Source organism: Montipora foliosa, chromosome 5 (assembly GCF_036669935.1).
Source record: "Montipora foliosa isolate CH-2021 chromosome 5, ASM3666993v2, whole genome shotgun sequence".
Lineage (NCBI taxonomy): Eukaryota > Metazoa > Cnidaria > Anthozoa > Scleractinia > Acroporidae > Montipora > Montipora foliosa.
The window spans coordinates 35,422,728-35,435,473 of NC_090873.1; the positions used below are offsets into that span (position 1 = coordinate 35,422,728).

Consider the following 12,746-nt stretch of genomic DNA (forward strand, 5'->3'; position numbering starts at 1 on the left):
ATATTCATAACAAGAAAGATGCTAATTTAAAGAATCTCCGTATTGCTGCGTTATGCTCCTTAGCCTTCGCAGGGTTTTTTCGTCATGACGAATTATGCAATATCGTTCCGGAGCATATCGAATTTCACAGCGATTATGTAAGAATTTTTGTGCCTCGTAGTAAGACAGATGTTTATAGGGAAGGGAATTTCGTCTATATTAGTGCATCTGGATCTAAGTACTGTCCTGTTGGTGTTTTACAACGTTATTTAGATTTATCTGGTATTGACATAAATAGTCCTCTCCCTTTATTTAGACCACTTGTTTTTCACCGTAGTACTTCTAGCTATACCCTGAGGAGCGGAAAGATTTCTTATACTACCTGTAGGGATATCTTAAGGGATACCTTAAGTCAGCTGGGCTACAACCCTAATGATTATGGTCTTCACAGTTTAAGATCCGGTGGCATTACAGCTGCTGTACGCCATAGTAGGAATTCGATTCCAGAAAGACTTCTTAAAATTCATAGTAGGTGGAAATCTGATTCTGCCAAGGATATGTATCATGTTGAAGAAAGTCTTGAAAACAGGTTGCATGTAACTAAGTATTTAGGTTTGTAATGTATTATCGAGCGTAGATTAGTTTCTGCATACAGTAGTATCTTAAGAGTTGTAAAAAAAAAAAACAATAACAATTTCTTTTTGTAATTTCTATCTTATAATAAACTGTTTTGGATCCGTTTGCGCATCCTACCATATTTCTGGTGGTATTTGTTTGTATTACGGGAATTTAAGGGTAAAATGATTTACGTTCGTTTGAGCGAAGCGAATTAGAACGTAAATAAAAATTACAAAGTTTGCGGCGAGGTGTAACATGAAATTAGCATACAGTGTTTGAAGCTAATTATATAAATACTTTTGCGCGAATTGAATCGCTTTGCACGTTCAGAGTGGGTTTTAGGTCTCTGATGAAAAGCATTTCATTCACCAAACAATCGAACTTATTTCTACACTTTTTCAGAATGCTAAATCGCCTCAGTAGGTCTTTTGGGACTTCGCCATGCTGTTCGTGCGTCGTTTATCGTTTTCAATGTGACCTGTGTGATGCAGGTTATGTGGGCTATACGCGTGGACACTTACACACACGTGTGGATGGACATAAACAAAAGGTATCTTCAGTATATAAACACTATCACGAACAGCACGGCGAAGTCCCAAAAGACCTACTGAGGCGATTTAGCATTCTGAAAAAGTGTAGAAATAAGTTCGATTGTTTGGTGAATGAAATGCTTTTCATCAGAGACCTAAAACCCACTCTGAACGTGCAAAGCGATTCAATTCGCGCAAAAGTATTTATATAATTAGCTTCAAACACTGTATGCTAATTTCATGTTACACCTCGCCGCAAACTTTGTAATTTTTATTTCTCCTTGACAATGGCGTCATGAAGACACCGAAACGTCGGTTTTTATCGTTAATTTTGGCCTGTCTTTCAATTATTATTATTATTATTATTATTATTATTATTATTATTATTATTATTATTATTATTATTATTATTATTACCTTCAACCAGAATTACAATGTTGTCCTTACATACTCAACAATTACAAGAAATTAATTAAATATCTAGGTCCATACCGTAATTCTGGCCAATGCTCTTCGTCCTTTTATATTTAAAAGCATGCATTAGAACTACCTATGCTGTTGTCACGTAGTTTACAATTTGAGATTTTTAAAAGAAGAAAGAGGGAAGAGCATTAGCTAATAAAATTTGGTAGCTATTTTCAGAACATAAATTTATTTTACCAATCCCGATATCATTTTCCTCATTATCTCTCGAGTGATCTTAACAATTTCTTCTCCCTTGAATAGTTTGCTTAAATCTTCTTTTAGTTTCTTAATGCCGCCTCCTAATCATCCAATCACAGTGCAAAGAACTTTCACCATATCTTGTGGTCTCCTCTCGCGTATCTAAAAGCACAGTAATCGGTATTGTCTTATCTTCTCAGCCCTTTTTTCTGTCTTGTTTGCTTCGCTTGGACATGCCACGTCAATCACGTATATTCTTTTTGTCTCCTAGTTCTCCAGTTTTTAATCTGGTTATTAATGTTATTATTATCATCATCATCATCTTCTTCTTCTTCTTCTTCTTCTTCTTCTTCTTCTTCTTCTTCTTCTTCTTCTTCTTCTTCTTCTTCTTATTCTTCTTCGATTTTGACTTTTTTCCTCTACTTTTCATTTTATGTTTATAGTTTAAAGAAATAAAGCTGCTCCAGAAATTGATCCAATAATTACTAGATTCTCCACCAGTAAAACAAGAATAAACACACAAATTGCAACCTAAAAAGGTTGAAATGTTTCAACGACTAGAAGGCCAATGTTTGAAAGAAAAAACACGCATCTCTAGTGTTGGTCTCGCTGGATCAGCCTCGATGTTGATTTGCTCACAATCGACTCACTTGCATAAAACACTGTTTACTCAAAAACTGCAAAACCGATTCTTTACAATGGAAAAAAAGCCGTGCTTCGTAACTCATTCTTCAGGAAAACGGAAAATTTTCTTCAAGGTGCTCTTCATTATTCGACGAACTTCTGGATACCGCCAGCAGTAAACCAAAGGATTTAATGAGGAATTAAGAAGAACGACGAACAATGTGACTTCATACGCTACCAAGGTCGAACAACGCCACTTACTTGTTGCCAGCAATAAGAGACAGCAATAACTTGGAAGATAGCAGGCGAGGAATACAATGTAAATATATACAGCATTCAAGGCAGACTTACGTTCTCTGAGGAGCACCGTTGCTTGCGAATTTTGCCACTGAAATTGATTTTGAAGTTTATTACGGTGATATCTTGCAACCTTGTAAACACGAATGTATGCAACTGTCGTCAAAACAAATCCGATAGATCTAAGAATGGCAGCAGCATAGAGTCGCAGTGTGGTAGCGCTAACAGAAGCAGAGACGCCACTTGCCAGCCATGTTATAACCAAGGCTATTGTAACACGTTTGGAAGTCACAAGTTCTTGATATCTCAGATGAAGAGACACGGCGAGAAGTCTATCAACAGCAATGGCGGTTACATGCAAGAACGATGCAGTTGCTAGAAGATATAGAATAAGGAAGCAAACGATTAAAGGCACTGGACAGAGTACGTCAAGGTTGTAGTCTTCATTCCACAATACTATTTTATACAACACCGCGATCATTGAGTGAGCAAACAATCCCACGGCAAGATCAGACAAAGCAAGACTCAAAAGCATTTTCCTCAAATTAGCTGGTAGAGATGAAGCTTTCCACAAAGCACGAATAGCAAGAATATTTCCAAATGTAGCTACGGGAGAAAAAACAAAGTGTAATACAGTCAGTGAAAACAAGGTTGGTCTATAAAACTGAACAAGAAGTCGCATCATTCTCAAGAAGTTAATACAAGTCTGGTTGGCCATATAGTAACTCGCTGAAATTAACGGCCGGGATCGTGAAGCACCATCATCTTTATGAACTGGGCGCATTAGGGTCCGATTATAGAGGTCAGGTGTGATTATTGTTCCTGAAATAAGGGTAATTTTAGTGACAGCACAAAAGGAAAAGCTAACAGCAATTTTCAAAATAGTTTGTGGCTCCTACAAACAATGCAATTTTTAATTGACGTACAAATCAGGTGGGATCGGAATATTGCTTTGTGTCCATCCTTTGTCAGCACTTGAAATTGATCGCAGATTCAGCTGCAGAGACAGCTATTACATTTATCTCGAACGTATAAGTTTTGTATGTCTTCTTCTTTTTCTTCTTTTTCTTCTTTATCTTCATCTTCTTCAGTTTTCTAGGATTAGAGGAGATCACCGTATATCATTATTTGTATTCAATATAGTCAAGAAAAAATCAATTAAAGTAAATATTAATTAAAGGAGGAAACATGTCTTCTAGTTCGGAGCACCACGAATCAACTCGATCTCATCTGTCTTAATTAAAGAGAACCTTCATTCCAAAAAGCAAATAATTACATAACTTCAAACCACATGGATATATATTTGCACTGACTTTTGTTCGCATATTTTTCCCGAAGAAATCTGTCACATAAAAAGTTGAAATGTACAAATAAAGCGATTTTTTTAAAAGAGCATGCAAGATCGACTCAGTTAATTGCTTCGATGGAAGAATATACAAGGAATGAAAGACGTTCAGTGTGAATTTGGAAGTTTTGCCATAATTTTAAATATATATCGGCTAAAGGGTGGATCTTATTTTCCAAATGTAAACTAGGCTGCTGATGAAAAACTGGTTATTTACATAAAAAGATAAAATAAAACAGGATGAGTTTTGCTTTGAATGACTATTACTTAGGGATAGAGACGTTTCTGGATATAACCTCTCCCCTTCCTCCCAAAATCTTTACCAAAAGAGAACAAAAAGTCAATTGACTCACTATTTAACAGACGAAAAAGGTAATAATCATTATTCACTGATAAAAACTGTTACACGGTTAGTTGATTAAACTACAGAAAGAAGGAAATCAAAGAAAGAAAGATCCTCGATTCTCGAGAGGCAGTTAACGCCAACTATTTTCAGTTATGGAAGAAATCCATTCAACCAGGAAAAACCTTCATCCAGGTCGTAGAACTCGTTTCCACTATCATCTGCTACGTATTTTATTTGAAATGGTGAATCCACTAGCGATCAGTATTCCTTTGAATTCATTGCCGCTCTCAGTCGTTTGTGCGTAGTTGCTATAAACGTAATTGCAACAACTGATGCATTTTTACTGCCTTTATCCAATCAGAATCTAGTAATTTTAATTTTAAAGTCCGGAATATAGGTGGCATGAGCAAATTAAAATTAAAGACGTTTTCCATCTGTAAAATTAAATCTAGGGCACGTTGTTATTTTATGATGGGATCCGCAGCCGTTCGTCCTAATTAAGAACATTTCCTGAGCATGGGGGACACCTTTCAAGAGTAAGTGGAAGTACCTCTCAAATACTGCCTCTTTCGCGCCCTGCAAAGGGTCCACTTTACTTTCGTTCCCAAGTCGTTTTTTTTTTTTTCACTGTTCAGCTGAGATATTCTTGTGATATTTGCCATTGTTGCTTTCAAAGTATCATGCCGATGCTTATAAAACCGGCCCACGACGTATTTGCAACATTTGACACAATTCCAAGCCACGAGGCTTGGCAGTTTTTCTTTTGCTTCCAACTAAGATTAGTTTTCGCGGCATTTGCTGCATTTTTACTTCATTTGGCTTGCCTATGTAAGCGTTAGCCTCACTAATGGTCAGAGTTTTTCTCTATCCTTGTGTGGATCCAATTCCATTTATTTTAGTAGTGCTAACGCTCACGTGGTTTACATGGGTAGAAAACTAGCACTTCACATTACCCTCCAATAGTTAATTTTGTGGAGTTTTAATTAATCATTGCTGTGAACTATTAATATGAGATGCAATTCTTTATAATCACGTGACCTATCTTGGGCATATAATTGCGATTAATCATAATTATAGATACACTGATTGGTGATTTGAAAAAAAGCGTTCAATAAGACAAGTGTTCTCTAAAGTACAATTAAGAACCCACAAGAACGAGACAAGTGCCTTTTCTTTGCTATTTCTCATTTTTTGTTATATTCCATTTATTTTGCATCAGCAGATAAAAGTATTTGTAACGATCATTCTAAAATTCTAGTTTCGCAGAGTCATCCCTCTCTGTCACTTAAGGTGGCTTGCTGCAGTTTTCCGAAGAAAAAGAGGAAGATTTTGAAATCTGTGAAATTTAAGCAACAGGATGTCTCTTCTGAAGTGTTCGTCACTGCAGTTGATGTAAAGAGTAATTTTACCAAACAAATAAATGCAAATCAGGGGAAAATGCTAAATATAGTGACCGAGCTCTTGGAGGGGGACTAGAAACTAGACATTACACAGACTTTTTTTCTCAAAAACTAGCCGTACAACCCCACCATAAAATTTCAAGATGTCCTTAGCGAGATACCCAAGCACCTAGCTAGAGGGATTTCACTTACTTGCCAACCGATTTTAAATATCTTTTATTGGACAATTTAAGTTTTTCTCCCCTGTCAGAAGAAATGCCAGTACCTCCGGCTGTTTTTCGTCTGAGGTCAGATATAAAACTACTGTTATGTAATTCCTGTAGAGCTCAGTAAAAGATTTCTTTGAACCATAAAGACGAGGGTGGTATCATCAACATACTGGCTAATTTTGATTTTATTTCCCTGCACAAAAATGTCTTTGAAAAATGTGCAAAATCAAAATTTAATTTAGTGAATTCATAGGATTTAAAAACGACTCGGAGATCGGGCTTGAAGGATTTACAAGAGTATTTGACATAATTTTAAGGAATATTGATAAAATAAATTCAAAAATTTTCTTGGTGAATTAAAGTCACCACTTTTCCTTGCAATTAAAAAAATCAAGAACATAGTCATTTTATTATTACTATTTCTTTTGTGAAGGTCTTATCTCAAAGGCTTTGAGGTCCTAAACAGTAACTCCAGTAATATAGCTGATATACACTAATCTACGTCACTCAATTTGAAAAAAAGATCGGTTTCTTGTGTACTTTTGAAATAGCACATTAGTATTTATAGTGTTACTGTGAATACGTTTTATTTTTTAAGGAAGTTTTCCACGACCCCACAAGCTTTTAGCTTTAAATCTCATCGTGCTTTCACGAAGCTCCTTAAATTGTTACACAGTAATAGCCTTTACTTCAATAATTTTTTGAAATGTCTAGAAAAAATGTTAACTCAAAGAAGTGGCTCGAGATCAGTATTGATCCAGACATACAGAGAAAGCCTAACATTTACGCCGGGCGGTGGATAACATTTCTTTACATCTTGCATCGTTTCCCCGAGTAACTGAAGATAAAGCAATTTCAGCGGTGAAATCTTTGCATCGAGACAAAAGAAACAAGAATTTTGTCTAACTGGGAGCTGTTAGCTTGGCCGCACGCAATCACGTCATTGAAAAGATAAGCTGCAACTAAAGAGTGATAAATGGAATGAGTGTGTGAGAAGAAGAAGGATACTATGGTCAACAGTGTCAAACAACTTTTGGAGATCCATCAAAGCATAACAGAAGATGGTACCTTTATCCATATTTGCGGACCTGTTACGAGTCACTGTCGGAAAGACAGAGAAAGAGAGAAAGGCTATGAATACAGTTAAAAATATTGTCGTTGCTTAGAAGTAATTATCAGTGTTAAAATCTGCACTGGAGAGTATGGTCGCCAGGAGCTTCGTGGTTGGCGCAGGAGCGAGAACACTAGCAATCTCCTATAATTAACGTGAACGGGTGCGATTCCTGGAGTAAACATCGTATGTGGATTGAGTTTGTTGGTTTTGTTCTCTGTTTCGAGAGGTTTCGATTCCCCATCTCATCAAAACCCAACAAGTTCTTTCATCTGCTTCTGTTGATTTCATTGTACTTGTACATATTAATTGCCGTGACTTTAACATCTTCAGTTCCCACGGCCTGCTCCCGTCTGACCTTGTAGCTCAGTCGGTAGAGCGGCGGAGATCTAACGCGAAGGTCGTGGGTTCAATTCCTACCCTGGTCAGAGTTTTTCTCTGTCCTTGTGTGGGCACAGTTCTATCAGTAGGGCTAACGCTCACATGGTTCATATGGGATAGTAATCTAGCACTTCACGTTACACTACACTCTCTTCAGTTAATTCTGTTTAAAATATAAGTGCTACACAGCCAACGTTTGTATAAATGTAACCTTTCCTTGTGCTTACAGGGTAGACTTGCAGTCTCCCCAATAAGGAGATAACACTTTCCCGGTATATAAGTTAGATACTTAAATAAGATGACTGTTATGTTCATCATTGAACCCATGTACAATAAAATTATTTACTGCCTCAACTGTTAGCCCAAAGGGAGTTATTGCTTTAATCGGGCTCTGATTCAAATGTACCACTTCCATCGTTGACATCTTAAGTGACTGAACGAAATTGCCTGGCAGTTTTTAATTGAGTGTTGATTCGGGCTGACAAAGTTTGGAAGCTGGCAGTTTGGAGCAATACACAAGAAGCCAAGAAACGTTATGGGTTTGTCAAGAAAACCGGGCATACATCAAGGTCTTAGAAATCTCAGTAAGGAATTCTTTGAAAGAAATCCAAAGAGCCGCGATACTGCATAGTCCCAAGAAAGAAAATTTGCTCGATTGACTTTTCCGGGATTAATTTACTACAGCTGTCAAGAAATCCCTAAGAAAGGAGAAAAGGCAGTATAACATCTACAAGGGATCTTGGAAAGCCTGTAATAAACGGAAATATTGGGTATTCCAAAAGTACTGTTGTTTAAGATCAAACCAAGAACAGCACAGGAAAACTACAGAAGGCCAATGTTTGAAAAAAACGCATCCCTCGTGTTTACAAAACTGTTGGTGTGGTTAGATCAGACTTGATGTCGATTTTTTCACAATAGAATCACTTTCATAAAACGCTGTTTACTCAAAAACAAAAAAGGCGATGCTTTAAAATGAAAAAAAAACTGTACATCGTAAATTATTCCTCAGGAACACGGAATATTTTCTTCAAGGTGCTCTTCATTATTCGACGAACTTCTGGATACCGCCAGCAGTAAACCAAAGGATTTACTGACGAATTAAGAAGAACGACGAACAATGTGACTTCATAGGCTACCAAAGTCGAGCCACGCCAGTTATTTGTTGCCAGAAATAAGAGACAGAAATAATTTGGAAGATAACAGACGAGGAATACAATGTAAATATATACAGCATTTAAGGCAGACTTCCGTTCTCTGAGGAGCACCGTTGCTTGCGAATTTTGCCTCTGAAATTGATTTTGAAGTTGAATACGATGATATCTTGCAACTTTGTAAACACGAATGTACGCAACTGTCGTCAAAATAAATCCCATAGATCTAAGAACGGCAGCAGCATATAGTTGCAGTGTGGTTGCGCTAACAGAAGCAGTGACGATACTTGCAAGCCAAATTACAACCAAGGCTATCGTAACACGTTTGGAAGTCACAAGTTCTTGATATCTCAGATGAAGAGACACAGCGAGAAGTCTGTCAACAGCAATGGCGGTTACATTCAAGAACGATGCGCTCGTTAGAAGATAAAGAATAACGTTGCAAAAGATTAAAGGTACTGGACAGAGTACGTCAAGGTTGTAGTCTTCATTCGACAATACTATTTTATACAACACTGCGATCATTAAGTGAGCAAACAATCCCACGGCAAGATCAGACAAAGCAAGACTCAGGAACATTTTCCTCAAGTTAGGTGGTAACGACGAAGCTTTCCACAAAGCCCGAATAGCCAGAATATTCCCAAATGTAGCCACGGAAGGAAAAACAAAGTGCAACACATTGAGCGAAAACAAGGTTGATCTATAACACTGGACAAGAAGTCGTACAATTCTTAAGAATTCAATACAAGTCTGGTTGGGCATAGTAACTCGTTAAAGTTCAAGGCCGGGATCATAAATTACCATCACCTGTGTTTCAAGGGTGTGAGCTCACTTGTTCTGGTTGCATATATTTGAAATGGGAAGAGAGATACCAATTTAGAAAGGTCTTTTTTAAAATTGATGATTAGATTGCTTTGTGCATCATGCGGTTACTAGGATAGCGGCCAGGTGTGATTATCTTTGATGAAAAAAAGGGTAATTTCGGTGACAACACAAAAATAAGCGCTAACAGCAATCTTCCGTTACAAAGTAGTTTGCATGTGGCTCCTACAAACAAAGCAGTTTTTAATTGACGTACAAATCAGGTGAGATCGTAATATATGGCTAAATTCGCTTTGCAGCCATCCTTTGTCACCAGTTTAAAGTAAATGGAAGTGGTCCCAGATATTCAGTCACCGGCACAGCTGTTGAATAATTTCCAAACTTATCAGTTGTGCCTATGCCTCATTTTTATTCAGTATATTCCAAGGAAAAACCTTTACTCGTGATTCATAAATAATTAAGTCGATCCACGATAACTGGAAGCATAGAAGCTAAACAAAGACGGATCTAGTTTATGCCAAAAACAAAAGATAATTCGGTAAAGGAAGAAAAGTAAGTACGATTTCGGGGCATTTTGGAGGCACCAGGAATGAACTGTCACGCACCTGTCTTATAGGGAACCTTCACTGAAACAAAACCATAGGAAAATAATGTTTAGAATCAAGTTTAAACACATCATTTTTCTAATTAGATGTGGCTAGTGGAGTACCTACTTTGCTTTTGTCACTATATCATTTCGCTTTTTTCATGCCAGCCCTTAAAGATGTTGTGCACGGATGAGGCCGATTCATTGTTAGAATCAAAACCAATGTAGAGTTTCAAAACCCTCCGTGACTCTTAGATCAAGTTATTTCAGTCAACTGTTGGAACTAGAAAACTAGACTTTTTTTTTAAGGAAATTGGTATGTGTTGTATGTGTTTCTTGATTGCTTCTGGAAGGGGGGGGGGGGGGGGGTTGGCCTAAGTTAGATTTCAGTGATATGGCTTTTCACTTCGTCAATCATAGTCAGTATTTATATGACATGTCTTTACAGAAATCGAATGCCTAAAACTATGAAATGACCCAGAACCCATCTTTTATGTAGGTACCTTTTTTTAAATAGAGTCAGATATCAAGGTGGAATCAAAAATAATTGAATGCTGTGGGAAATGTGAACCTCAAGGTGAGTCCAATTTTCTTCAGCACGTTTTTTTAGGCAATGTTTGCTCAATTGCGCTCTGATAGTAATCAAGGTGGAATGAAAAATAATTGAATGCTATGGGAAATGTGAACCTCAAGCTGAGTCTAATTTTCTTAAGCAAGCTTCTTTGGGCAATGTCTGCTCAATTGTGCTCTGATAATCAAGAAGGTGGAATCAAAAAAATAATTGAATGCTGTGGGAAATGTGAACCTCAAGCTGCATCTAATTTTCTTGAGCAAGTTTGTTTTGTCAGTGTCTGCTTAATTGTGCTGTGATATTAATCAAGGTGGAATGAAAAATAATTGAATGCTGTTGGAAATGTGAACCTCAAGCTGAGTCTAATTTTCTTGAGCAAAATTGTTTACGCAAAGTCTGCTCAATTGCGCTCTGATATCTGACTAAATTTTTTTCTTACATCACTTATCAACATAATCACGCGACATTGTTAAAAAAAAAACATGCGCGCGCTTATGATTGGCCGATAGATTACAATTCAATTGTATTTAAGAATGTAATTTCTACGGTGTCTGCAAGTTGAAACCAGTTCGTTGCGCTTGTTCAGCGTCGCCATTTGGGGATTCGTTATAATAAAATATTTCTCTTCGATAGCATGAAGCAAAAAATAGACGGGCACAAGCCACCTTAAGGAAAGCCAGTCAACCCGTACAAGATCAAAACGTAAAGACGTGCAACTGTAGAAACAAGAATGACTGTCCATTAGAAGGTGAATGTCTGCAAAAAGATATCGTGTACCAGGCCACAGTCACCACGCGTGAGGAAAAGGCGACATATGTGGGTCTCACAGCCGCAGAATTCAAGACTAAACAGCAGTTTAGGCGCCCAGTTCGGGGCGCCTTCTGTGCCCGGTCACGGCATGGTTTCAGGGGCTCTGATTAGGAATTTTGTTTTATCTCTCGCCATTTCATTTTTAACGCTAGCTCCTTTACATTCTCAAGTGGACTCGACAGCTTTTTCTTTTCTCTTTTCATTTTATTTGTATGTTTGTATTCTTTTATTTTATCTGTCGATTTGGTTTTCCCCGTGGGTTTGTTTCGTATAGTCATCGGTTTCACGCGTAGTCATTACCGATTGTTCATCACTTGTTAATTTTTTGCGAATATGTGTTATCACGCCCTGTTATATAATCATCTTTGTAATGTTTTGTTATCTTTTATACTGTAAACTTATTTAAGAAAATTGTAATTCACTATTCACTTGCACTGCAACTGATGAAGGTCACAGACCGAAACGTTTTTTATTAAATTTTTTATCATTTTTAGAATTTTTACTGTATATATTTTCCTTCGCTCGAAGTTGTCCGTCCTCGTTCTCTATAACAATTTTAAATTATCTTCTCGAGGTTTGGACTGTGAATCCTTTTGGATCCTTCTGGCGCAGCATCTCTGTTGGCTCGAAGCATTTTAACTTATTATGTATATATATATATATATATATATATATATATATATATATACTGGATATAGCGAAGGTACAACGGGCTCGTCGAAGCCAGCGTCACTAAAACCTATAAGAAAACGAGCGAGAGCGAAGTACTCTCCATCAACAGAGAAGCAAGACAAATTGCCAAAGAATTTAAACTCGAAGATCGTATAGAATGTCTAGCAGAAAAAGAAGTATTCATCAACCTTAAAGACCACAAGCCAAACTTCCCAAACGTGCCGGCATGCAGATTAATAAGTCCAACGAAATCGGAGATAGGGCGTGTGAGCAAAGTTATACTAAACAGATTGGTAAAGAACATAGTAAAGGCAACCGAAATAAACCTGTGGAAAAGCACTAGAGAAGTACTAGAATGGTTCAGATCATTCCCCGACAAGCAGAACGGATGTTTCATTGGATTCGATATCGTAGAATTTTATCCATCCATAACAGAAAAGCTACTATTAAAAGCTATTGACTTCGCAAAGCAGTTTAACACCATACAAGATTGCGAGAAAGATATCATCATCCACGCAAAACGCACAGTAGTATTCAAAGGAAAAGAGCCCTGGAGGAAGAAAGGTAATAACACCGGTTTCGATGTAACGATGGGGAGCTTCGATGGGGCAGAATCATGTGAATTAGTGGT

General features: G+C 37.3%; 2 protein-coding genes across 3 annotated transcripts in view; both read right to left on the reverse strand.

Annotated features, from left to right (window-relative positions):
* Positions 1-1,104: 1,104 nt before the first annotated feature.
* Positions 1,105-12,746, reverse strand: part of LOC138003155 (melanocyte-stimulating hormone receptor-like) — a 20,444-nt gene continuing 8,802 nt past the window's right edge. Inside the window, exons 2-3 of one of the 2 annotated variants that reach the window (XM_068849117.1) lie at positions 10,082-10,102; positions 1,105-3,806 (exon numbers count right to left, since the gene is read on the reverse strand). In XM_068849117.1, coding sequence (XP_068705218.1) covers positions 2,515-3,495 — 981 coding nt within the window. In that variant the 5' untranslated portion in view covers positions 3,496-3,806; positions 10,082-10,102 and the 3' untranslated portion in view covers positions 1,105-2,514. The remainder of the gene's footprint in view (positions 3,807-10,081; positions 10,103-12,746) is intronic. The other variant, XM_068849116.1, reaches the window with a different exon arrangement.
* LOC138002654 (melanocyte-stimulating hormone receptor-like) lies at positions 8,502-9,416 on the reverse strand. The gene has a single exon (XM_068848655.1). The coding sequence runs from the start codon at positions 9,414-9,416 to the stop codon at positions 8,502-8,504; it is 915 nt and encodes a 304-aa protein (XP_068704756.1).

Bases quoted from the DNA above. Each gene is read 5' to 3' on its own strand.
- LOC138002654 (XM_068848655.1), bottom strand. From the start codon at position 9,416: ATGCCCAACCAGACTTGTATTGAATTCTTAAGAATTGTACGACTTCTT.